General features: G+C 36.1%; 1 protein-coding gene across 2 annotated transcripts in view; it reads right to left on the minus strand.

Annotated features, from left to right (window-relative positions):
- The window catches only part of MCC (MCC regulator of Wnt signaling pathway), a 210,490-nt gene that overhangs the window by 33,800 nt on the left and 152,309 nt on the right, over positions 1 to 24,381 (minus strand). For both annotated transcript variants that reach the window (XM_088130041.1, XM_088130042.1), the window contains 6 exons: positions 20,706 to 20,869; positions 14,612 to 14,818; positions 3,790 to 3,936; positions 3,414 to 3,503; positions 2,169 to 2,317; positions 778 to 918 (listed from right to left, as the gene is read on the minus strand). In XM_088130041.1, the coding sequence (XP_087986167.1) occupies positions 778 to 918; positions 2,169 to 2,317; positions 3,414 to 3,503; positions 3,790 to 3,936; positions 14,612 to 14,818; positions 20,706 to 20,869 (898 nt within the window). The remainder of the gene's footprint in view (positions 1 to 777; positions 919 to 2,168; positions 2,318 to 3,413; positions 3,504 to 3,789; positions 3,937 to 14,611; positions 14,819 to 20,705; positions 20,870 to 24,381) is intronic.

Here is a 24,381-nt window from a genome sequence, read left to right on the forward strand (position 1 = left end):
CCTGTGGTTGTAAATGTGGGTGGGCTACCAAGCACCCGAAATTTGATCACGTGACCGCAGGGAGGCTACAACGGCCATAACTTCGGGGATCAGTTGTAAGTCCCTTTGTTCAGAACTGTCACAACGTCGAACACTCACTGAATGAATAGTCATAAGTCAAGGACTACCTTTACTTTGTTAAGCCATGGTATGGAAATAACTTGTAGGACAGTTGATGTATAAGTGTGAACTGAAGAAACACTAAATACAAACATACTCCATTTTCCTGTAGCATCATTGTCAATATGAACTGACAACCCATCAAAACTTTGCACAGAAAGTTCCAAACTTGAAATTAGGAGTAATTTCCCAACTGTGAGAGCTATTAAACAGTGGAACAGCTTGCCCCTGGAGTCATGTGTGCTCCATCACTGACAGTTTGCAAACCAAGGTTGGAGCCATTGTCTGGAATGGTCTGAGAATTCCTGTCCTTGGCAGTGGAATTGGAGTAGAAGATTTCCAAGGTTCCTTCAAACCCTATCATTTTATGATGCTAAATGGGTACTCCTAGTCCCTGGTCTTGAAATGGAAAATTGTCTACCTATGGTTTATCTCTGTAACTTCACTTGCTCAATAGAAAAGATTAACAGTAAAGCCAGGAGGCAAGAAAGTAAATAAAATAAGCAGAAAGCACAGTATTTCAAATGCAGTCCTTAAGCTTTTTACAGTAAATCAAACAATGCAAGAAAAGGTATCAATTCATTTACATTTTTTCTTATATATTCTCCATTGCCATACCTGTATTGCAATGCCAGTCTAAGGGCTGTAGCATTGGATTCATATTTTCCAACCAACATGCTCATCCTTTCAGCATTGTTCTTACATTCTTCCAGAGTTATTGTCAATAAATCATTCTGAGATTTTAAATGCTCAATGCGACTGTGGAAAAGAAAATCCTCTTAGTTTTCACGAAGTGCTTCCTGCCATCCTACAGTGTCTTGGTAGTTCTATGGCTTATATCAGTGTTTCTCAATCTTGGCAACTTTAAGATGTGTGGACTTCAACTCCCAGAATTCCCCAGCCAGCATGAGAAACACTGGCTTATATAGACAACCCCCAAGTTGGGGAAAACTGATGTTAAACCACCTACGCTGCCCTTGGACCCATTCTCAAAGGTGGCATTTAACTGGATGAAGTCTCTGCCACTTTGCCAGAATGGAGAAAATTATTCCAATTAGAATAGTAGCCAGCAGCAGCCTTAATTACTGGCATAGCATTTTGCTTACTACTGCACTTTATCTTTCTGCAGCCGGTGCTTCTTCAATAGCATGACCAATTGGGTGTGTGCGTTCTTATTAATTTCTACGAGGCTATGGAGTGCAATCCTCTTACACGGTGGTCTGATTCGGCAACTCCTGCTTATTTTCTCTCATTCTGAGCTACTCAAATCAGTCTTAGAGATTTCATACCACATTTCTCAGGAGACAACATCAGCTGTTGTTATGACTTACAGAATAATATGGTAATCCTAACAAATCACTTTATGACCTAATACTGATGACTAAATTATCTTGTTGAAAGAAAGATAATAATTTAGATTAACATCGTCTTTTCATCATCATGTATTTCCACATTGCTATGCAGCTGGCATAAGCATAATTCACACAAATCAAAGTGAAGGAGTTAACAAATCAATTAACTGAAATCAAGGGATTACTATATGTATACCTTCATATGTAAAGATTTTTTTGGTAAATATAGAATCTACTTAACATTTGTGCACTGATAATGAGTTTGCTGTATATGGTTGTCCTGGAAGCTCAATTTTATTCCATAATAAACTTTCCTATGCAGATAAATTCATGGCCCGGTTATTTAATATAATTATGAGCTGCTCTTTTAAAAGTTCTTAAGAGTGACAAACAGTAAGTGAAAAATTATTGTCTAAAACAAGATGGATGCATGCATTCACGAATTATCATTTCTTAACTCTGGAAGTAAAAAACAAAAGGTCTTTGTGTAGAGCCAAAAAGATGCAGATGCCAGGTAAAAGTCAGGTTTTCCATGACTTGGCCCCAAAATGGGGAATGCCCATTCTCATGTAGCTCAATCCACTCCCACCTCTGAATTAAAGTTAAAAAAGGGAATCTACTCTACTGCAAGAAAAGTGGTAAGATATGTCATCTTACCTGTTTAACCGCTCTGTTTCTACTTCAAATTCTCTAATTTTGCTTTCAGAGATAGCAGATCCATGTGAGTAGAGTGTCTGGAAAATCTCTTGGATATTGGAGCAGTCTTGGAGCGAATGCGCCAGGTGTTCTGCCACACTACTGGATACCTGTGTACAGGGGTTGCGAAATCTATTATGAATGGATCTATTCTTTCATTTTGTACTTTGTTGTATACGTAGCAGGAATAGTCACTAAAATAATTTTATCTTCGGGGGATTGAGCCACAGCTCAGACTTGAACATGCTGGAATAATGAGGGGGTGTGGGAGAAATGTAACCATAGTAGTGTTTTTCTAGAAATTAAATTTGTTTTGATTTTTGCCTTCAAGCTAAAAGTAATGAACAAAGGAAGCTAACAAAAATTGAAGTGTGAATCTGCTTTAGATGTTCAGGTCATGGCTAGATTAGCTTGCAACTTCTATAAACTTCTATAATGAATGGCCGAGTACAAAAAGGAAAGAGAATAAGAAACGTATTAAAGTTCAAAGTACATTAAAAAAAAATCAGAAGAGATATCGGTTTCTCATGCTCCCATAATTATGTAATTAAGTTCATGCCTAATAATTCTTTCTTCTATCTTAAGAAATGATAGACCATTATATGAAGCTGGTATACTAATTTTGCCAACTCTATTCACCTGAGTCTAGGGAAACTGAACGTTGTTAAGAATTATTTGCCAATTAATTCTGTCAGCATACAGTGAAGAGGAAATGTTGATGGGGAGATGGCATGACCAAGTCTCCAAACTTAGTTCATACAACGGTGTTTACTTTATTGCCAGAATTTTTCTCTACCATTCATCATATAACATGTAACAGAGCCACATAAGAAACATAACCCCTGAATACGTATTTTAAAGGCACTCTGTTAGGATGTTTGTTGTCTCTAAAAACAGCTGTAGAAAATACAACCCTGACAGTAGATATTTACTGAAGAACTCAAATGCATGAATTTGTACATTTTATACATGTTCACGGATTGGCTACCTTTATCCTGAAGGATAAAAATTAGTTTTGCTTTCATATTTCAAAAGAGAAGTACCAAAAGCATGAATCCTTAAATGACAAAATTTAAAGCCAACGGGAACTTACTCATCTTGGTTTAAGATGAGAGCTGCTTTTATTTCTGTGACTTTCACACAGACTTGATCATGACTGTCAACTACAGTAGCTAAATATGCACTTTGTGTGAATATTATACTTACTCCTATGCTGCTGATCTCTGATCCCAGGACAGGACGGTCAGATGCTGAAGATTCTGACCTCGTCTTTGAAAGCTTTACTCTCTCCGCAATCTAAAAACAGTCAAAGTAGGATGGGGAACCAACCATAAGAATGAGTTTTTATGGGGCCCATATAGCTGTTGCATACCCTCACAGTATCTTCTAAAATTCCCCCTCTTGTCACACAGATACTATGTTGAAAACCCTGTGTTAAATTGCATATATAAACTGGTATGTGAGTTATGACTGAATGAGGCTGAAATTCCTTACAAAGTTCTCTCTCCTGATGGCTCAGGACAGTTGTGGTATAGCAGCACAACAGAGCAGCAAAAGCAAGCAGCAATGTCCTGGGACTTACCTTGGCAATGGGAATGTCATTACTGCTGCTGCTTGTGCTCAGTTCTCCAGTGCTAGGATTAATGGGACGGTTTGCCGAAGTGAGACGACCTGGACTTGGTGGGCCCGTTGCCTGGACACTCTGTAATCGTGTCTGTAGTTCTCTGACCTGCAAAAATACAATCATGCAAGCCAATACTGCACCACTACTGCCTTTAACTTGTTTTGATCATGTAAGAGTTACAGAAACCCAGTTCTGCCTCAAGTTGGGATAATTTATTTTAAAAACAAGCCTTCAATATGTTTTGATTCAAAAGCTTTTCCTTGACTCTTGCTACCACAGAGAGATACTTACTTTTATGTAATTTTACCCAATGTAGTCATATTTTTAAAACAATCTCTGTCGGAGGGGAAAGCACATATTGAAGATGCAGTTAATGGGTATTTTGCAAGAAGCATAAAAGGCGTATTTGGGAAAAAAATGGCATGGCATGGATTTACTGTCTTACATAGCTTTTGTATTGAATCAAATAAGGTTTTTCTTTTGGAAACTGTGACAAAAACAAGAAGAAGGAAAACAGTGAACCATACAGCTCCAAATTTATCAAAACATTATACCAGGCCATAATCCAAATAACCTTTTATTTTCAAGAACAAATGAAGTAACTACGAAGACAAATTTATTTAAAATGACAATGCAACCTGTTTTACTGATTTTCTTCTCCAAGCTTAAAGAAAGGTATATAAGAAAACTCAAACCAATACATTACTTTACATTTATCTCTAGGAAGTAAGGAATGAAAAGGTCAATTTTTCACTGGCAAAAAATAAGTAAGTCACTGGACTGGTGAATTGGGAAAAGTGAAAATTCAGAGATGAGAAAAACTGGATTGCAGTCAACCAGCGGCAGCAGACAGAGTGGACAAAAATAAAGATGCAAAAGGGTTAAGGAAATTCTAAGATGAATGAAGGGTGGTAACCATTTTAAACATGATAAGAAATTAATTCCACTACAGCTTTATCAGCTGAGCTACTGAAAGAAGTCTGATGAACAGTGCCAAACTATCTGAAAGCAAGGGATATCTTAAAGCCAAAATGGTTCATCTTATGTGTCAATTGCATCAATGAAGCCAGTGATAAAGGACTTTAAAAGTTAATGTCATGAAATCAGACATACTGGATGTGATGTCTATATTCCCTAAGACATTGAAAATACATAATATGTCAGTTTATTGGGGGGGGGGCATTAAGATCATTTCATTGTTAAAGGGAAGGAAATAGCATTTTAGCTTCTAGAAAGACTGACTGGAACTTCAGACACAAGCCTGGTGGGAAATGCCCCTCTGATATCCAATCTTTGTGAAAACTCTCTTTCTACTTACTGACTGGTAGCAATTATTGTAGTCTTGAACTCAGCATAATGGGGGAATTATGAAATGGGAAAAAAAAAGCCAAAAAACCACACATATAGTATTCTGCTCCAGGTGAACAAATGCTAGTTGAACATGATTTCACCTTTCTGATGGTGAAGGTTGAAGGTTGAAATTTACCTTTGATGTTCTCTTATGGGAAGTTCAGTGCATGATCTTTAAATTCTAAAACTACTTTTGTCATACTGAAAGAGGAAGTAATATTATACTGGCCTAGTATACTAAAGAACTCCTCTTACTAGACACAACAAATTGAGTTTCAGTAACCTAGTCAGACAGAACTTTTACATCTTTTTGCAAACACATACAATTCAAATATTTGAATTTTACTTTAATGTCAAGCTGAGGAAATACATAGGAATTTATTTACTTTTCGAACTTCTGGGAAAGCAATGGTGGACTGAAGATGGCTTTGGCGGAAAGAGGAGCCAGTGAATGGATCAGCTCCTTGGAACGCCTCTCTGGATTAAGAAGAGGACTAGAATCACCCAGAAGTTTGCTCCATACAGAGACTCCCCACGAGGACATAATAAAATAGCGGTCTCCAGCGGGTTTTAGAGCTCTGGGAGCTGGCAGAGAAACCTTCTCACCTAAGCCATGATTTGGTGCCTTCCTCTCTTAATCACCTTAGGAAATTGCTTGTTATTGACTTTTTGGATGTTAAGAACCTTCAGAAGGGCAAGTTTCATTACACCAGGAGAGTTTCCTTTTATCCTTGATGACAGAAGTTTTATGTTAAGTTTAAGGATTAAAAAGAAAAATTTTTACTCTTGAAAAACAGCAAAAGGGGGACTAGTATGTTGATTTTGGAAAGTTAAGGGCCCAGATGGGCTTGAAAGAATATTTCCTGTGGGTTGTTTAAAATTTTATAAAAATATATATGAAGATTTTGAAATTGTAAAAAATTTTTGTAAAAAATCCTCCCGTGGGAAAGTTTGTTGATTTGAAAATAAACATGCAAGAGAGTATTTTGAAGGTTAACTAGAGGGAACCAGAGAGAACTAAAGATTACAATTAAAGGAGAAGAGACCTATTAATACAATGGAGCAATATTATTTGACTACGGAAGAAATCAAGGATATTTGGGAACAATGTACCCAGAAATTACTCTTAAGATTGTTAAATCTATTTTTATGGTGGCAGACAGAGTCTACAGAAGATGAACAGATTTAATGGACAAAATAGAGACTGAGATTGATCTGAATGTGGACTTAAGAATACCAGACTACAAGAGTGATATGGAAAAAGATGCCACATTGGATTTACAATGAAACTAGCCGATGTCTTAACAATTAAAGGGGACATTCAAATAATAAATCAGAAAAGTGACTTGGGTAGCTTTATCATCTTGGATTTACAAAAGAGACGTGTTAAACTCTGAGAGGAGACAAAGAGAAAATGATAAGAAACTGACTTGTGGGACATATTTTGAAGGTATTAAAGATCAAGTTTTTTAAAAGTAAACAGAAGGAATATATAGTGGGTTTGTTCAATCAGTGTTAAAATATATATGTTGTGGTTTCTGGTAGTTCTTTATGGAACTTTTTTTTGACCAGGACTGAATGATGAGGTTTTAAAGATTTGTTTATAGATAACATAAAATATGGGGAGAGATTTCTTTTGCTTTATTTTTTAAAGAAAGTGATAAGTTGAAATATAAAATGGATTTATTTGATTAAGGTTAAATATATATGTGTTATTACTTCTGGCAGGTCTCAATGGACTTTTGCTGATTAGGGCTGAACAAGTTTTTATAATTTGTTTATTGATAAGGGATGAGATATTGGAAAAAGAGATTTTTTTAATTTAAATATTAGAGAAGATGTTAATTTACTGAAGTTGTTTATGCTCGTTTGGAGGGAGGGAGGAGTCATTGATGCAGGATTCAGTACCTAAAAAATACAGAAATCAGAACCTCTGATGATAATTAGTGTGGAAAAGTTAGAACACTAAGATAAAGCAGTCTTTAAATGTAAAAGGTTACACAACTTCTAGGGCTTTCCCTCAGATTAATTTGGTCAATTATGAAGTTATTTAGTATCTTGGCTCCATTTCAGCAAAGTGATTAAGAGAAGGTTTTTTTTGAGAAATATTACCACACAATGTACAACAACACTTAAGAAATAAAAGGAAATTCATCCAAAAGTTTTACACACAGACTGTTTGGAGACCAATCTTAGCTCTGAAAAAGGACAAGCAATCCATAATTTAGGAGCAATGCAGAAGAAAGCTTAGCTAGATAGCTTTTTTGAGCTGAGATGCTCTCTAAAGAACCATAATCCTAAGGACATTTATACTGAAAATTGCATAATAATTCGCTAAAATAGAACAAAACAGCTCATAGTAAGGCAGATAATCTCTAAGAAACATAGTTTTAAAGGTTCAGCTTATATATTTGTCAGAAATCTAGAAAAATTAACTGGGCTATCAATGTAGTTATATTACTTTTACATTTATATAATGTCAAGTAATACATAGGTTGTAGGACATGTATTTCACTATGTTTTAATCAGCAACTTCAGTGGTAATTCAGCAGTAGCGACAATTGGCTTGCAAAACTATCTGAGGAAACTAAGCAGTCCATGTTATTTCTTAAGTAAAGAAATATATGATTACTGCTACTTCTCACTCCTCTTTTTAATAAAATGACACTAATTAAACTGAACACTAATTTTAGTGTAGAGTATTCATGATTGGTCACACAGTCAGCCAGATGTTTAGATTGGATTTGGCATTTTTATCCACCTATTGAGTCCTTCCCAAGGACCTGGGATAGGCAGATGTTGTTGTTTGATGGTGTTAAAGGTATCGTCGCAGGATGTAAGCTGTTCTAAGTAAAGCTGCCTTTTGCAATTGACTGATGGTGATTTTGTCAATGCCGATGGTGTTCAAGTGGTGCTCCAGATGTTTTGGGATTGCACCCAAGGCGCCTATCACTATTGGTACTATCTTTGATTTCTTTTGCCGTAGTCATTTTACTTCTATTTGCAGGTCTTTGTATTTTGTGATTTTCTCCAGTTATTTCTCTTCTATTCTGCTGTCTCCAGATATTACAATGTCCACTATCCTCACATTTTTGTCTTTCTTATCAACAAATTATTATTATTATTATTATTATTATTATTATTATTCAACATCTTCTGTATATATTTAGAAATGGAAGTCATGTTTTTGAATTTTAAGTCAATATACTTCCTGGAATTAATTTATTCACATGGGACACATGCTTTATAAGTGAGCAACCTCAAGGAAGAAGACACTCATATGGGCCAGAGTTATTAAACCTTAAATTTTCAACATAAAAAGCTTCAGTTATGATCAGTACTACTGTAGAGGGATATACTCCCAATCACAGACAAAGTTGGCAAGGTAAAAAAAGATACCAAGTTTCAATTCAGCCTTGCCTTTGCTACATTTAGAATCAAGATTATGTTGGAATTTAGTAAAAATCATAGCGCCACACAGTATTCCCTCACTATAGCAGCTTGAGTTTCACACAGCCATTTATTTATTTATTAATTATTAAACTTATAAGGTATAATTTTTACATAATAGCTAGCAGATATGACTGTCTTCAGTCTGTGCAGTTTTCAAATCAAATCACATAAAGTACCAACCCAAGTCTTAAAACAAAGTTAACCTTTAATGTGTAACTGATACTTGCCTCAATGATTTGCCACACAATTTATTTTAACAATAAGTTAAATGGGAAGCTATTTACTTAGGCACTTCACAAAGCAATCCGAAAAAAAAAAAGAAAAGAAAACTAAACATTCTGTTCCCCTAGACCAGCTTACTTACCCAGGTCTTTGAATGCTTCCAAATTAAATCTAGCAAGTCTCTACCAAACTGGCAGCAACAGAGAATACTGTTCTTTATATCCTTTCTCCTGCTGCTGACATACAGGTATCTATCAAAAAGTCTCCTTCTCAGATCATATGCATCTTAGAAATAGGCCATCTTAAGGTGCATTTCTACCTGGAATATCCACTGGTAAGAGATGTTGTATTATATGTTACTTTATTTTGTATTACGCAGATGATTGGGCCAGACTTTTCCACTGTTTCTCTAATACTATTGAGAATCGGTCTGAACTGATTTTTAGGGAATAAGGTGTTTGTGTCCTGGTAACTTCTCAGAGTCAACCCTGATTGCTCATTGGAAGGATCGATAATGAAGCTCAAGCTCAGATATTTTGGTCACCTAATGCGAAGAGAGATCTCTTTGGAGAAGACCCTGATGCTGGGAAAGATTGAAGGCAAAAGGAGAAGAGGACGGCAGAGGATGAGATGGTTAGATAGCATCACTGAAGCAATGAGCATGAAACTGAGCAAACTCAGGGAGGCAGTGAAGGACAGGAAGGCCTGGCGCAATATGGTTCATGGGGTCACAAAGAGTTGGACACGACTTAACGACTAAACAACAACAACAACAACAAAACTTCTCAGAGACACTTGTTTGGTGGCATACGTTAACATGACATTTTTTTCTATCTTTTGGCTGTATAATAGATATAAAGCCCAGAATTGCTCTCCAGTGAGATGGACAAATTTGAAATATAAATAAATATAAACTATACATCTCCCCTGACTCAAAGTAATAACTGAATACTCTTACCATCAAATTTTAATAATTAAGAAAAGGAGGCATGCAATCTCCTATAGCTTGACACCATTTAGCAGTATACAGTACATGGTAAATACCCATATGCTAACACAGAATATAATTTGATATGTATTAAAAACAAATGGTGGTAAACATATAATGCAAAGGAGAAATCAGTTGGTTACGACAATAATAATCTAGACAACAGTACAATTAATGTACATTTGCTGATTCTTCGGTGTCATAAAGTCAACTAACTTGGATATATATAACATATTAGCGAATTGGTGAATATTGTTTCTAGTTCCCAAGATGAGAAAGGAGCTAGTATGTTAGGTTTACTTTCTTGATTCTGTTTACTTTTTTTTGGTTTTCAGGCCTTTCACATCTTTTAAAAAATAAAATAGACTATTTTACCTCTAATGTGTGTTTAGCAATTATATAGACATGAATGATTTGTACCTTTGGTCTAAAACAGATGTTCAATATGTTTATTTACCCAAGTTTATCTTAAAGTGAAGATAGTGTGTATTTGCTGTACTGCAGATCAAAGTAAATGCAGATCTGTTTAGAAATTGCCCACATATTTCCGTGAGCTAATAGATGAATAGGAGCCACATGGGTGTCAGCCTGGAATTTTTTTATTTAACTATGTTGTAGGCATTTTTTAAAAATACCATTAATATATATGAATTTGTAAGCACTGCTATTTACAAAGATGTAACACAGGATTACTAAAAAATATGCACATTTCAGTACAAATGGTTTTTACAGGTAGCAAAAAATAACCTGACTGTTCTCTTTTTATATGGCTACTTTGCAAAGAAGTAAAGCTACATTATGGACACCCTACAGAAATAAGTAATTACCTCATTTACTAATGACCTTGAAGAGGTACATGTCATTTCTTAGTTATTGTACTCAAAAGCAGAACAATCTGTTAACTGAATGCATTAAATATCTAAATTAATTAAACCTATAACAAGCCTCCAAAACCCTACTGAGAGCACTTTGTTTGATTACAGACATTGGACTAAAGTAACAGCCCTATTGATTTGCTCAGCTTCAATTTCTTTTATGTACCCAATTTAATGTGTAAAGAATAAAAACTAAATTTAAGCAAGGGTTTCTTTCTCATTCCCTAGGGAAATAATATGAAGTTCCTCTTGGTTAGGGTTGCATATATAAAATATTTAGTAGGTCAAGGAAAACATTTATTTTGGTGGCAGCTATAGTCTGTATTACAAATGCAAATAAGCTCCCTAGTGCTCATCATTACATCATGTGCTTGACATAGACATCTGTAACAGATAGATTCCTCCAGGGAGAAATAAACTTACTGTTGAGCAAATTAGCATATGTTTAGAGTATAAGACTTCCCTAATTTTCAATAAGTCTGAAAGAAGAAAAAAAGGAAAAATAAAAATTCTGCATTTAATGATCAGGAACCTTTATTTCAGCTATTGTGTCATGGGCCAAAAGTTAAGGGTTAACAATAGAAGAAAAAAGAACCATGTTACTTCTGCTTCTCCATCAATACACCAAACTGAGTGAGACTATCTCTCTCATTGTGGAGGCCAATATGTGCAAGGTAGGATCTAACCTGAAGAAAAGCACAGTGGGATCAAAATGTTATTCTACATATTTAATTGCCATAAGATGTGATGAGGGCTGGGGTTTAAGGATTTAGCTGAATTCATGAATTATAGGTCTGTCAATGACTATCAAATAGAATAAATACATGGAACCTTCCTATTCAGAGATAAAATGTTACTGAGTATCAGTTTTGGAGGAAAAGTTGTATAACCACTACAGGAAGTAGGATATTTGATTAGACAGACCAGGATCAGGCCTATAACCCATGAGCTACATTCAGACCTTGGCAGACTCCATTAGGACCTGCAATAGATACCTCTCCTTGGAATTTCTTTTCCCATGCTCCTGCCAGCCCTTCCCCCAAGTACTGAGATGCTCCTCAGCAGCCCATCAATCATTTGTTTGGTAGGCTTCAAGGAAGAGCCATCACACAGGGGCTAGCATGTCAGAAAGTTATACTGGTGCACCTCTTTGCCAACACAGGAATGTTATCACACTGCAGAAGATGGTGCAAGAAGGTTGCGCCACAGTCTTTTCACCAGCTAATGGCATTCCTCTGCAGTCCACTAAACAATTATACCAAAAGTTATGCGCCTATAAAAATGTTTGTGTGTCTATACACGCACACATGCATACTCACATACATACATCATTAGAGAAATCACAACAAAGCTCCTTCTTCTATCTGGCTCCTCTGATTCAAATATAATGCAGTGATTGAAGTCTTTGCAACTTATCTAAAAACATGTCACACTTCAAAACATGTCTATCATTTGGTTAGTTTCTTTTTCATTTCTATCTGGTCATTTCTCCTCTTGCTTTCTTCCAATGACAGGCAGCTGCTCTAGTGAATAACTCATGTTAAAAAACTAACTGCATTTCATTCATAGGTAGAAGGAAGACAATTTATCCTATTAAGACCAGCTGTTGCAGTTCAGGACAAAAAAAGAAACACTGATGAGCCACTGGAAAAGAAAGGAATTTGTAAGGGGCAGGGGGCTTGAATGCCGACTCTCAGAAAAACATATGTGTACTTTCCAGCCTTGCAATTAGATCTAACTGTCTCAACCGTTGGCACAAAACACCATTTGATTGTTTCACATCTAGATAAAAATGGATAGCATGCCAAGCTTCCCTTTTCGGGATAGACCAATTTCACACATTTTACATCATGTCTACTGCTACGAAAATCAGCATTAGGCTGGATCTTAAGGATAATCTAAGATCCTTGAATAGCAGAACTATAGATCTGAACAGAATTATCTATGTGATACATAAAATGCATTCCATTATCACTGAATTGTTTTTGTTAAAAACTAAAAAAAACCCATAACCCCCAATCTACTTTTCAATGACAAAAACTCTCAGAAAGCAGATTATAAGAAAATCAGAAGAGAGAAAAAAGAATTTTGCAATGCAACAATACATAGTGATACAATTCAGGGTACTTGAAAACAGTAATATTTGACTACTAAGATGAACAAATAGATGAGCAACATTTGGAAGCCAGAGAATGGAATAAAGCAACCAGGAAAAATGAGGCCATCTGGTACTCTAAGACCATCTTGTACAACTTAATACTCCCCAGCTATGTTAGAACTAAAAGATCTGGAAGACACAAAGGCAAGGTAAGCTGTTTTGACAAGCCTTCAGTGTCAGATGGTAGAGAATGAAAAGCAGGCTGACAGCTACGGATGGTACAGAAGCCCCTTTTCTAAAATGCGGACGATGGAAAGTCCAGCTTCCTACCTGATCTTTAACCTGTTTGTAATCAAAAATGCAATGACCAGCCTAAGTTTCTTGTTTTTTGTTGCTGGAGTGCACTGACAAGAGAACAACTTTCAAACAATGGCACAGTCCTGATCTATGCACTTTTAAAAGGTTTCTGCTCTACCGCTCTAATTACACCACACACCCGATTAGATATGCAATATGTTTCTGGAACTGAAAGACACATTAAATTATGCCGAGTAGAAGTTTCGATGGTGTGATTATTTGTACAGCAGAGTAGCAGATACTGTACATGAAAATAACAAACGAGAGAGTAAGGAAAGCATAAGAAATGCATTCAGAAATTAGTATTTGTAGTACAGGCTCCTCAGTTGAGAATGAAAATCATAAAAGTATACTGATGTTAATTCCCAAACCCTATTTATGTGAAAAATGAAGCTTCAGTGAGAAGTAGTATATAGCTGTATGTATGTATAAAACTTGCTCAACACATTCAATATACACTACAGATACTATACATCCTGCTTCCCAAAAGCCCCTGCTCCACATACGATTGAAGTACAATCCTCAAAATATCAAGGAAGCCTGACGCATTCCTACCCTAACACTAGGAAGACAGAATTAATCTTTTGCATTCTCAGAAGTCTCTTCCATATATTCCTTTATATACAATGGCATAACTGCAGAAAACTAGTCAGCAGTACCAGATTGCTAGGAAGATAAATTCAGCTGGCAGATAATTTTTTAATTTGTTGACTACACCCACACCATTAAAGGCAGAACTGTTTGCTTGATCGGGAAAAACACCAGTCAGTCTCCCAAAAGATGCTAGTGCTTTGTTATCCTGTATATTCTATTAAACTTGAAGACCCTAACAATATCCAAAGACAGATTAGATGTTCTGTTTCAGACCATCCTCTCTGCAATTAATTCTGAAACATGTTCTGAAACCTAAGATCTTATTCAAGCAAATAATATGTATAGTTTAGTTTGATACTCTTAATTATTTTTATCTGGAATTCTATGTGTGACTGTTACCTTCCTGTAGTCTTCTTTATATCTAAGAGATTTGGTTTCATTTATTTAAAAATGGAATTTATAATTAAAAGTTTCCCATGTACCAGACTGCAATGCTACTCCTGTGTTTCTAGGAAGCTCACAAGATTTTGCGGAATTCTGTATTTTTGGATTTTGGGAAGGAAGATCCAAAGCACTTCCCTTTATATTTTTTAGAGCTGAGGTGAAGGGAGACGGCCTTTATGGAAGGGCTAAGAATTCTCCACTTGGACAGATTAGGATTAATTTATGTAGTTACATTTTACTGGCAATCCTAGCAACACTAGGGCAGAGAAGAGTCAGCCAAATTATTCCCCCTTCCAGCTTGTGACAGAGAAAACAGATAGAGCAAGAGAGAGTGAGGGAACAGCTCTTTTTGTAGCAACTTTTTCTCACAAAATTAGATGTTAATCTAAGAATCCTTACCCTTCTGCGTAATCTGTCTCGTTCTTCTCGGATAGCATTCATGGTGGCCTTAGTTCTGTTTAATTCTTCTTCCTTGCTGCACAGCATTGCCGTCAAGCTTTCATTCTCTTCCCTCAAACCTGCCAGTTCCTTCTCCCATCGAGACCTTTCTTCAGCCAAATTTGGGTACAGATCCCGCCCTAGCACACCTTCAATCTCCTCAACCGTCTGAAAAAACATAATAAACTAGAGTTTTAGAAGAATATATCATGAGGAATCACCAAATATATACATTAATATTAGCTCATTCCTTTTTTAGTAGGTAATTTTTGTTCAATCTTTTTGTTCAAAAATTATCATCTTGGGGTATTTATGCTACCATTTTAGTCTTTTGTCAACAGGTGAGTTCCAACATACTGGGAAAAAAATACTAAAAATATACTGATCCATATCCATCCTCCAGTTTATTTGGATTCATGCTGGAGTTTGAACTACAAAGCAACATGCCATGGAGACTTTTCTAAATCTTTTATGAAAATCAATGTTCTTATTCTTATGGCTTTTGGGGTCCTATAGATACCCTATTAGGAGGACTGAAAGAAAAGGAAAAAAACAACAACCCAACACCTTCATGCAAGAAGTAGAAAATAAAAAAAGCATATATTGCCATAATATAATTATTTAACATCACGCTGAATGGTATTAAGGCTGAAAAGTACTGCAGATTTACAAAAACAAAACAAAACAAAAAATCAAAACCTTTTTCTAAACCTGAGTTCCTTTAATTTTGTACTTCTTAACCCAGTTATTTGAATTTGTTTGTTTGTTTGTTTGTTTGTTCATTCATTCATTCATTCATTCATTCATTCATTCATTCATTCATTCATCATATTTCTATGGTGCCACAATCAAAACAACTCTTGTCGGTTAACATAGAAAAAATACAGTATGAAGCATACCCAATACAAAAAATAAAAACACAACAGCAATGCCACAATATAAAGAAAAAAGAATAAAGAAATTGACAACATTAAATTAGGAGAAGGGTATCCCAAACAGCTTGGTCTTTAAAGGCTTTCAAAAGACCAGCAAAGAGGGAGGCAGCCTGATTCGCAGGGATGGCTGTTCCACAATGTTGGCACTGCAACAGAAAAGCAGCACCTCCTTGGGTCAGCCCCTTGCACCTCCTCAAAATGGGAGCAGTTTCTCCCTGGAAAAGCTAATCAGTTGGGCTGAAACTGCCTGGACAAGGCAGTTCTTCAAGTAACCATGTGCCAAACCATGAAGGATTTTATAGAACACCAGCAACTTACATTGGACCTGGAAATAACCTGGCAACCAGTAAAGGTTCTACAAAACTGGTGTTATGCGCTCCCAACATTGGGAACCCAAAATACATTATCTATCTGTCTGTCTGTCTGCCTGCCTGCCTGCCTGCCTGCCTGCCTGCGTACCTACCCACACATTTGTGTGGATATTTATTTGCCCTGAATTCATTTATTATTATTTAAATTTATTTATTATTCATTTATTTATTATTTAAACTGACACAGAAATAGACTAAAATTAATTTATGGTTGGCAAAGGAAAAAAATAGTGAAACCAAAATGGACAGTTATATCCCCAACTCTTAGGAGACAGCTAGACTTAATGGACATTCTCACTCTTGGATGAGAGCTTTTCTCAGAACATTATAAAATTGACTGTGAAGAGTTTCCCGTCAGATATCTTTTTACCCAACCAATCTCCAGCTAGTGGTTGAAAAACTAAAAACAACTTTAAAATTTCTGGAGAGTAAAATAAAGGATAACATGAAAATAGGTGGGTATTTTCTTTAGAGCTAAAAATTATGAGTATTTCTATAAGATTTGTCATAGATTACTCACTACTAACAATGTTTGCATGACAATACATGTTACAACTTAATAACAGTATTAGATTCATAACAGCAGCTGGACTTCATATGCTACTGGTATAAGTGCTATGTATTTTATATTGTAGTGTATTCACTCTTTGAAATAACAGTGATTTACTTGAAAAAGAAAACAACTCAAATTTGTTTAAAATTTACTAATCATGCCATTCTCAACTCCTTTCTCTGCTTTGTTTTTGTAACTTTCTTGGGCTATACTTGCCTCTAAACCAAATACATGCAGCTATGTTTAAGCTGCAGTCAAGAGGAAATGTACATTTTAAAAATAAGGGCCATTTCATCCACATCTTGTTATGCTAATGTATGCAATACTAAACCACTGACATTTGTAGAGCATATTTGCTCAGTAGGCAATAAAGTACATGAAACGTTCTAATTAAGCTCTAAAATGGGTAGCAAAGTGCATTCCACTTAATCAGTCGATATATGAAGTGGACTTACTGCTGCTTTCATTAACTAATTAAAAAAAGTTACTGTTAACTGGATGAACTACCACTCATTAATGCAAACACTGCAGGTTCCTTATCTGGTACAGCCACAGACTAACAGGCATTTTGTACAATCATTTAAACACCAGTAACCTATGGCAGTTTCAATTTGTATAAACTCTGATATGTTTTACTGATTATTTTCTCTGCTATGCAGTGAGGTGACCCAAAGGGGTTGGGAACAGACTGAAGCCAATTGGCAACTTCAACCTGGAGTTCAGGGCACTCTCCTCAGCTTGCCATTCTTTTTCATCTCTCTCTGGGAAGAAACCCAGATCAGAGCTGCTCATCTCAGCTGTATTAGGAAGCGGTATGCATCGGGCCAAATAGCTTATCAATGTCTGGGAGAGCAGCGCGGAAAATGTTGGAGGCCTGTCTTTCTCAAAAGCCAAGTTTTGAGAGAACTGGCTCTTCCACTTTACTGGATTGTCACCAATCAATTGACAGCTGGCTTGTTTTGACAAGAGATGTTACTGTGAAAATTCTGAAGTTCCGAAAGAGACTAAATCTGCTCTCTCCTTGTGCCCGGAAGAGTTGAGTAGTAAAAGCAATATGCAGTGTCATGTAAACCTCTCTTCTCCCCTCCCCAATTAAACTGGAGTGGGGAAACCATTCGTATGACATGACTGGGCACATTTTCTTTGGTCTTCTGTAAAGACAGAGCTTGCGATCTATCCTCTCCCTTCATACTTAGATATGGTGTGTGGCTGAGCATGTGTTTTTCTTCTTTGGTCTGACTTCAAAGCTACAGTTGGCTATGAAGCAATAAAGACACAGTCATTATTGCTAGTCCACTTAATGTAAATATCCCAGCTGTGGGTTGAGCAAAAAAAGCTCACTTCTTGCCTTTTTTTCTTTCTCCTCAATGGAAAAAAAAAGGGGGGGGGAGGAAAGAAGTTATGTAGAATTGCAAAGAAGACACTTCTAGAAAACTGTCAATGTTCGTTGCATGTATACGTACGCACTTCGGGGCAGAAGTTGGCAGCAGACATATTGTGCTCTCTTATTTAGCTTAAGGTAGTTATTCCTGTTGCTGACAAATACTAAGCTGGAGAGAGAACCTTGTAGCAGGAGGAGAGCGTCAGAGAGGGGAAAGGAAAGAGGTGGAAAAGTGTTCCAACCTCCACACTTCTGCAAACACAGCAGTCTGGCCAATCAATTTTACCATGACGTAACTTGCCAGATATCAAATCCTAGCTCACCCCTACATTTTGCCAGTAGGATATCTCAGTTGGCAGCAAGCCAGAACAGTGGCTATAAGGATCAGCAATGGGGGTAGCAAATGTTATGCTGCTTTAGTTTTCTGCCAGCTGAAGAATTAGCAATGAAGAAAAAAAGATGGGAAATGGAATAACTGGCCACAAGGCACACATCTGTTGTCAAAATTTTTCAAGATAGAGAATTCTATAACTGCCCAACATTATGGGTAATATCACATCCGCCACTGCCACAACAAAAGTGGCATCTGTTAATAAGATGATGATAATGTAACGCCAAATTAAGCCATGGGTATTTATTCATATCCCCCATTCACATGCCTCACATGGCAGCAAAGGATCTAGTACATTTTTTTGAGAAAAGTTGAATGTGTGACCAAAATGAAATCTTCTGCCCTCCTCAAATTTATAAACCCATGTATTCTTTACAGCCCAGCTTACATTTGATAAGGAACAAAAGCATTTACAAGATATCTGCATATATAAAAGTGATGCATAATAACCAACAGGTTTAGTCACTAATGAAATTTAGTCACTAATGAAGCTCATGAATGCATGTGATCAGCCTATAAAAAATTAATGTGAATCAAGATGCATATATTTGGCAGCAATTTGTGCAATTATGACACATTTTCTTCCAGCTAAAATGTACATGCCTGCAATAATGTTGCCTTTTATTGCAAGCGTATGGTATGCTGATAAGTTATGATTGTGCAAATCTGTGTATGCGTATACAGGTGGCAAGAAAGGTAATTAATTAGTAATTAACTTAATTAACTGTTTGCTGGAAGGTTTGTTTCTGTATTGTCCTAATGGTACTCATTTATTTATTTAATTTCTCTATTTTTTTTTAATTTTTTGCAAAGACAGACCCCTCTTTCCTCAAAAATATCTTCTAAATATATTATTAGAATTCTAATTTCTATTACTATCCACAACTTCTCATTTCCAACACAATATTTTATATAATAGTGTGAAACTACCTATACAGATCACCTTTAAATCAAAATTCAGAGGCCTTAACTGAGCTTTTAAGATTCTGGATGCACGGATGAACCTCATTTCTGAAATATGACAAAAAGAATAAAACAAAATCCCTTTGGGATAAATAAACAATATTTAAACAGTAGCATTTCCCCTCTGAACAAGAAATGTAGGACATAGAAAATCACAAACACAATGAAACTTGTTTTGCTAATTCAATAATGCCTTGCCACTATCACTAATCATAATCATCATTCAGATAATAAGTACAACTTCCTTATCTTTTCAGATAGTTTACAAAGTGTAAAAAAAATTTAAAATGTATAAAATTAATTATTTTAAAATGAATTAATCAATTTAAATTTGTGAAAATACATCTAAAGACAAAACCAGTAAAGTACACTTCAACTTCATTGTCCTGGAAACAGAACTAGCACAAATTTCATCACATTAATTGACTAACATTGCTGGAAACTAGTAGAACAAACTTGGTTACTTCTTTCATCACAGTTCGTAAAACAAAAACAGTCATATGGATCTGCTCCCCTTTCTCCTGTTAGCTGAAGAGAGATGGGAGCACATAGCTGTATTGTTAGGGAATACACAGGAATACATAGTTACCTAAATAAAGAGATACTCTACATCCTATGAAACCAAATCAGATAACTCATGCTGATTCGAGGTCTGACTTCAAGGATGCTGCAACTGCTCATTGTTCTTCAGCCGCTCTCTTACTCCTTAGTGATATACATGAGCATAATGTTCTCATTAGCATTTATGTTTTGTCTGTTATCTCATTTCTGTACTTCATTAAAGTCAGTGGAACTTCTTCACAGTCTAATCCCACAGCAAAAACACAAGGGCTTTTTAAAAAACTGGTGGGACAAGTATAGTAGGCTCCTTCTCCTCAAGAATGCTGAACTTCAATGTGAATTTCAGTGTAATCTAACTGAATTCTACTTTTTTCACTTTTTCAATTTTAAAAAAATTGCTGGCATGTGGAGCCAATGTGGTGGAGTGGTTGGACTTGGATGTGAGAGCCACAAGTTCAAGTCTACCCTCAGCTACAGAAACTCACTGTCCATCTCTCTCAGCCCAACCTACCTCACAGGGTTGTTGCTGTGGGGACAAACTGGATGAGGGAGTGCTATGTATGTTGTCTTGAGCTTCTGGAGGAAAAGGAGGGTCTCAACTAGCAAATATGGAAGTGGTGGGCTCTGGCTGATAGAATGTTTGGAATACAGCATGACATGATAAAAACTTAGGCAATGCTAAGAGGAACATGTAGAGAAGGTTGTGGCAAACATCCAGTTTTATCTTTTTTATATCCTTTAAAATGTATGTATGGCTTAATTATTTCTTTTATTAGACATCCATTATTCTGTATCTGTTGAACTATGTTATGAAATGCTTTATCAAATAAAAGATGGTACATAGGGACCAATTACTCTACGTTCTATAAAAAGTTGTATTTAATGTTGATATTACCACACCTTAATGGCTAAGTCACAGTGTTCACTGGCAGTGGTGAGCTGTTCAATATGCCGGTCCACATCTGCCACAGACAAGCTACAGCTGCTCTTCTTTCTCCCACAGACAACATTCTCCAGCCCTGTCAGCACTCTCTGCAATTCAGAGTTCAAGTCACTACAGGTATCTGTGAAATAAACAGAATGTGTCAGATGAGCACTGCCAGAAGAGAGAGTACTACATCTTCATCTTTCTCATAGGATAGGGAAGAAGAAGGGTACCGACTAACAGATTCCAGTTGTTTCTCCTTGAGAATACTAACATCCTAATCTTGCAATTTACTAATTATCACCTAACAACTAAGGTAAAGACAGACTCAAATACAGCCTTCTTTAAGTCAACCTGAAAGCTCCTTTTGCTTGTCTCCTGTGCATGAGTCATCTATGTAATTTTCTTCAGAACAATACAAATGGAGGTTGCCATTATCTTCTGGGATTTTTTTTTTTACCCTCGGCCCTGAGATTTCAGACTTCCATCCGAGTATTAATCAGATCTGACTTCGGCTTTTTTGAGACCAGACAATCAGAGCCTAAACGTTGAGAGCTTGACTTTCAACATCATGAGAGAACCACAAAGAGTTTTTCATGGGCAAATGATTTAGTTCAACGGAAAGGCCATTTTGCCAAAAATGTGAAACATGTACATAGTGTTACTGGGGCCAACTAATAAGACAAACCAGGGATCTTCAGTGTATGTACTTATGTTCTTCTAAGCAATGTTTGGTCTGGCTCACTTACGCTTTACAAGACCTTGTAATTCTAAGTGTTGGTAACATCAGAGCAGAACGTCCTGATTACCATTTTTTTTTTTTAATGAGCAGATCTCTGTTTCTGCTTGCACTGCATCTCTGATTATATTTCTTACATTGGATGGTCAGAAGAGAAACTGCTATAATCCTCCCACACAATAGCAGTGGTAAGGAATAAACTCAATGGCATTTAATATTATACTTATCCTTTATAGGTGTCAATTACATAAAGCAAGAAGCAAACAATATATTGTTCCTATTGAATTTACTGGGTAATGTTTACGGAATCCAAATACTTTCAGTTATTTATTTTATTTTATTTATGGTCACAGAACAAAATGAAAGCAATAATACAGTATGAACCAATAAAACATCATTAAGAATTACGACACAAGAGGGATAGAAGTTAGTGACAAATATTAAATGTTGGCAACTTTCTACACAAGGCAAAATTTATGAGATCGCCCAAACCTTTGTGTCATTCAAGAAGATACTAAAGGTATTTTCTAATAACAATTGCAATTCAGTAGAAGTTAGAAACTTTCTTTAACATTTCAATAGACTGATTCACCAATAAAAACTGCACAATTTCCATTTCAGGTCAACTCAAACATTTAGTAACAAGGAGGAATATTAATTCAGAGTGCCAAGTATGGTATAAGGAGTAGCATAGCAAGACATGTGAAAAGATCTTGATGGCATTATCTGAATGTGGACAGAGGTGCTTTGAGCATGGGATATCATTGAATTTTCCCTCTGTCATGCTGAAAGGTGAAACATTTAATCTTGCAATGTAAATGCCCCCTTATGCAGAGCAGAGATTGCTGTGGTCTATTATAGAACCCCCCCCCCCCCCAAATAATGATTTGAACCTTTGCAGAACCTCTGTCCTTTTACAGATCCAAATCAAGGCCTTTCTGTTTGACTTCTACCACTGGGACTGGGCTGAGGGGCTGCAATAAGAAATTCGAAGGCTATATATTTTTCTCAGGAGGAGGTAAACTTGTCAGCAAGGACTGACTGAACAAATGACCCATCCCAGAAAATTAAGTCTTAGCCAATATTTCGAACTAGTATTAGAACTAGCAAAATTAATTATAGCATTGAAAGACTTTTGGACATACGGCAACAGATTTTCAAGCCATTTGTTACTTCTAAGCAGCAGTAGATTCAAAATAAATCCCAAGATACGTAAAAATCGTAGTCTATTCAACTGGGATATCATTGATTCTCTGGCAGTATTTATTACTTAGTAAAGAAAACCACTTTTAGAAATTAATTTGTTTTATCAAGGTTGATAGAATTCTGTTGAAAACTAACTTGAGTCTGGGAAAGAATTACAACGTATATGGTTACTGTCTAATCTGGGGACTGAAACCCACCTTTTTGCTCTCAAATATATGAATTAAGCAGGAGAAGCTTCTTGACTTCTAGGTGTGTAGGAAACTATTTGCTAGGTACTGGTAAATAGTATTTGTTTCTTCTAAAACTTTTCATACCTGACTAAATTTATAAAAAAGATGTTCATATTGTAAAATATTCAAAACTTGTAACTTAATTGTTTTTCATCACTGTAGTTCAGACTCCTCAAATCTCAATTGTACATATTGCTGTATTCATTATTTTCTCCAATGAACATTTAAACACTAAAAAAATGTTTTCAAAACAAGTTTTGTTAACACAGATATACATAATACATTCTGATATGAAACAATTCTACTAACAGATACACAGTATGTAGTCCTTGGTGCTCTCTGAGCTTGGTTGTTTGCTTGTAGCCATTTCATTACCCAACTAGATAACACCATCATTACTAGTGAGTGCTCCCTGTTTTTATATAGTAGCTTGCCCTGCTATATGTTGCAGTATACACAGTGTAAGGACTATAACAGCCACTATGTAGGACAGACAGGCAGAAGACTAACAGAGTGCATCCATGAATACCAACTAGCAGTCAGAATGAAAACTCCTTAATCTCATAACACACGGACAGATTCAATGATAGTTTCAACTGGGAAACTGTGAGCATCCTAGACCAAGCCAATTCCAAAAACACAAGGGAATTCCAGGATGTTTGGCATTCAGACAAATCAGCCATCAATAGACACATTAACCACATTTATACATCATTCAAGAGACAGTAAAAAAGCTAAGAAGGAAACAAAAAAACCAGAACACATCCTCTCCTGCAGCCTACACCCAGATAAGCAGGGATTAACACCAGACAAATAATCAAGCAGAAAACAATACCTTAATCAAAGAACTACCAAGGAGAAAACCACATCCCACCAACACTGGCAGGGCAAGCTGCTGTATAAAAGGAGCAAACCCCACACTCACTAGCATTGATGATAGTACCTAGTGAACTATGGTCACTGTATTTGATCTACTTCCAAGCTTAAACAGAAAGATAGGGGATGCTGTCACTGCACTGAGCTCCATGGAGAAAAGAAATTACAGTATAATGGAAAGGGAGCACAAAAGAATGAAAAAACATCTTAACTATCTGTCCACCTCCTCTGTGATATTTTGTTGTGAGACTCCACTGACATACTAAACAAGAATGATGAAGCTGAAGTACTTTCCATATCAAGGGTTTTCAATTTCATACTGGGATAAATACTTAAGAGTTCTATTCCTTTTTCTAACGGCTAATTTATAAAAATCTTTCACATGATAGTGCTTCATATGGCAGGATATGAAGTTTGTACTTGGCGTATTGCACAAATCAACCCACTTATATGAAATATTTCCACATAAATGCTACAATACTTTGAGAGCAGACATTTCAAGCAACTGGACAGACTGAAATAGTAAGCACAATACAATATAAAACAGCTTCAGTAAGGGGTGATTACTGTAGGAATTCATTCCAACAGTGTTGTGAGGAA

This window comes from Python bivittatus, unplaced genomic scaffold (assembly GCF_059951505.1).
Source record: "Python bivittatus isolate LINGU-HERP-01145 unplaced genomic scaffold, Pbiv_v1 ctg000850_np1212, whole genome shotgun sequence".
NCBI classification, from domain to species: Eukaryota; Metazoa; Chordata; class Lepidosauria; order Squamata; family Pythonidae; genus Python; species Python bivittatus.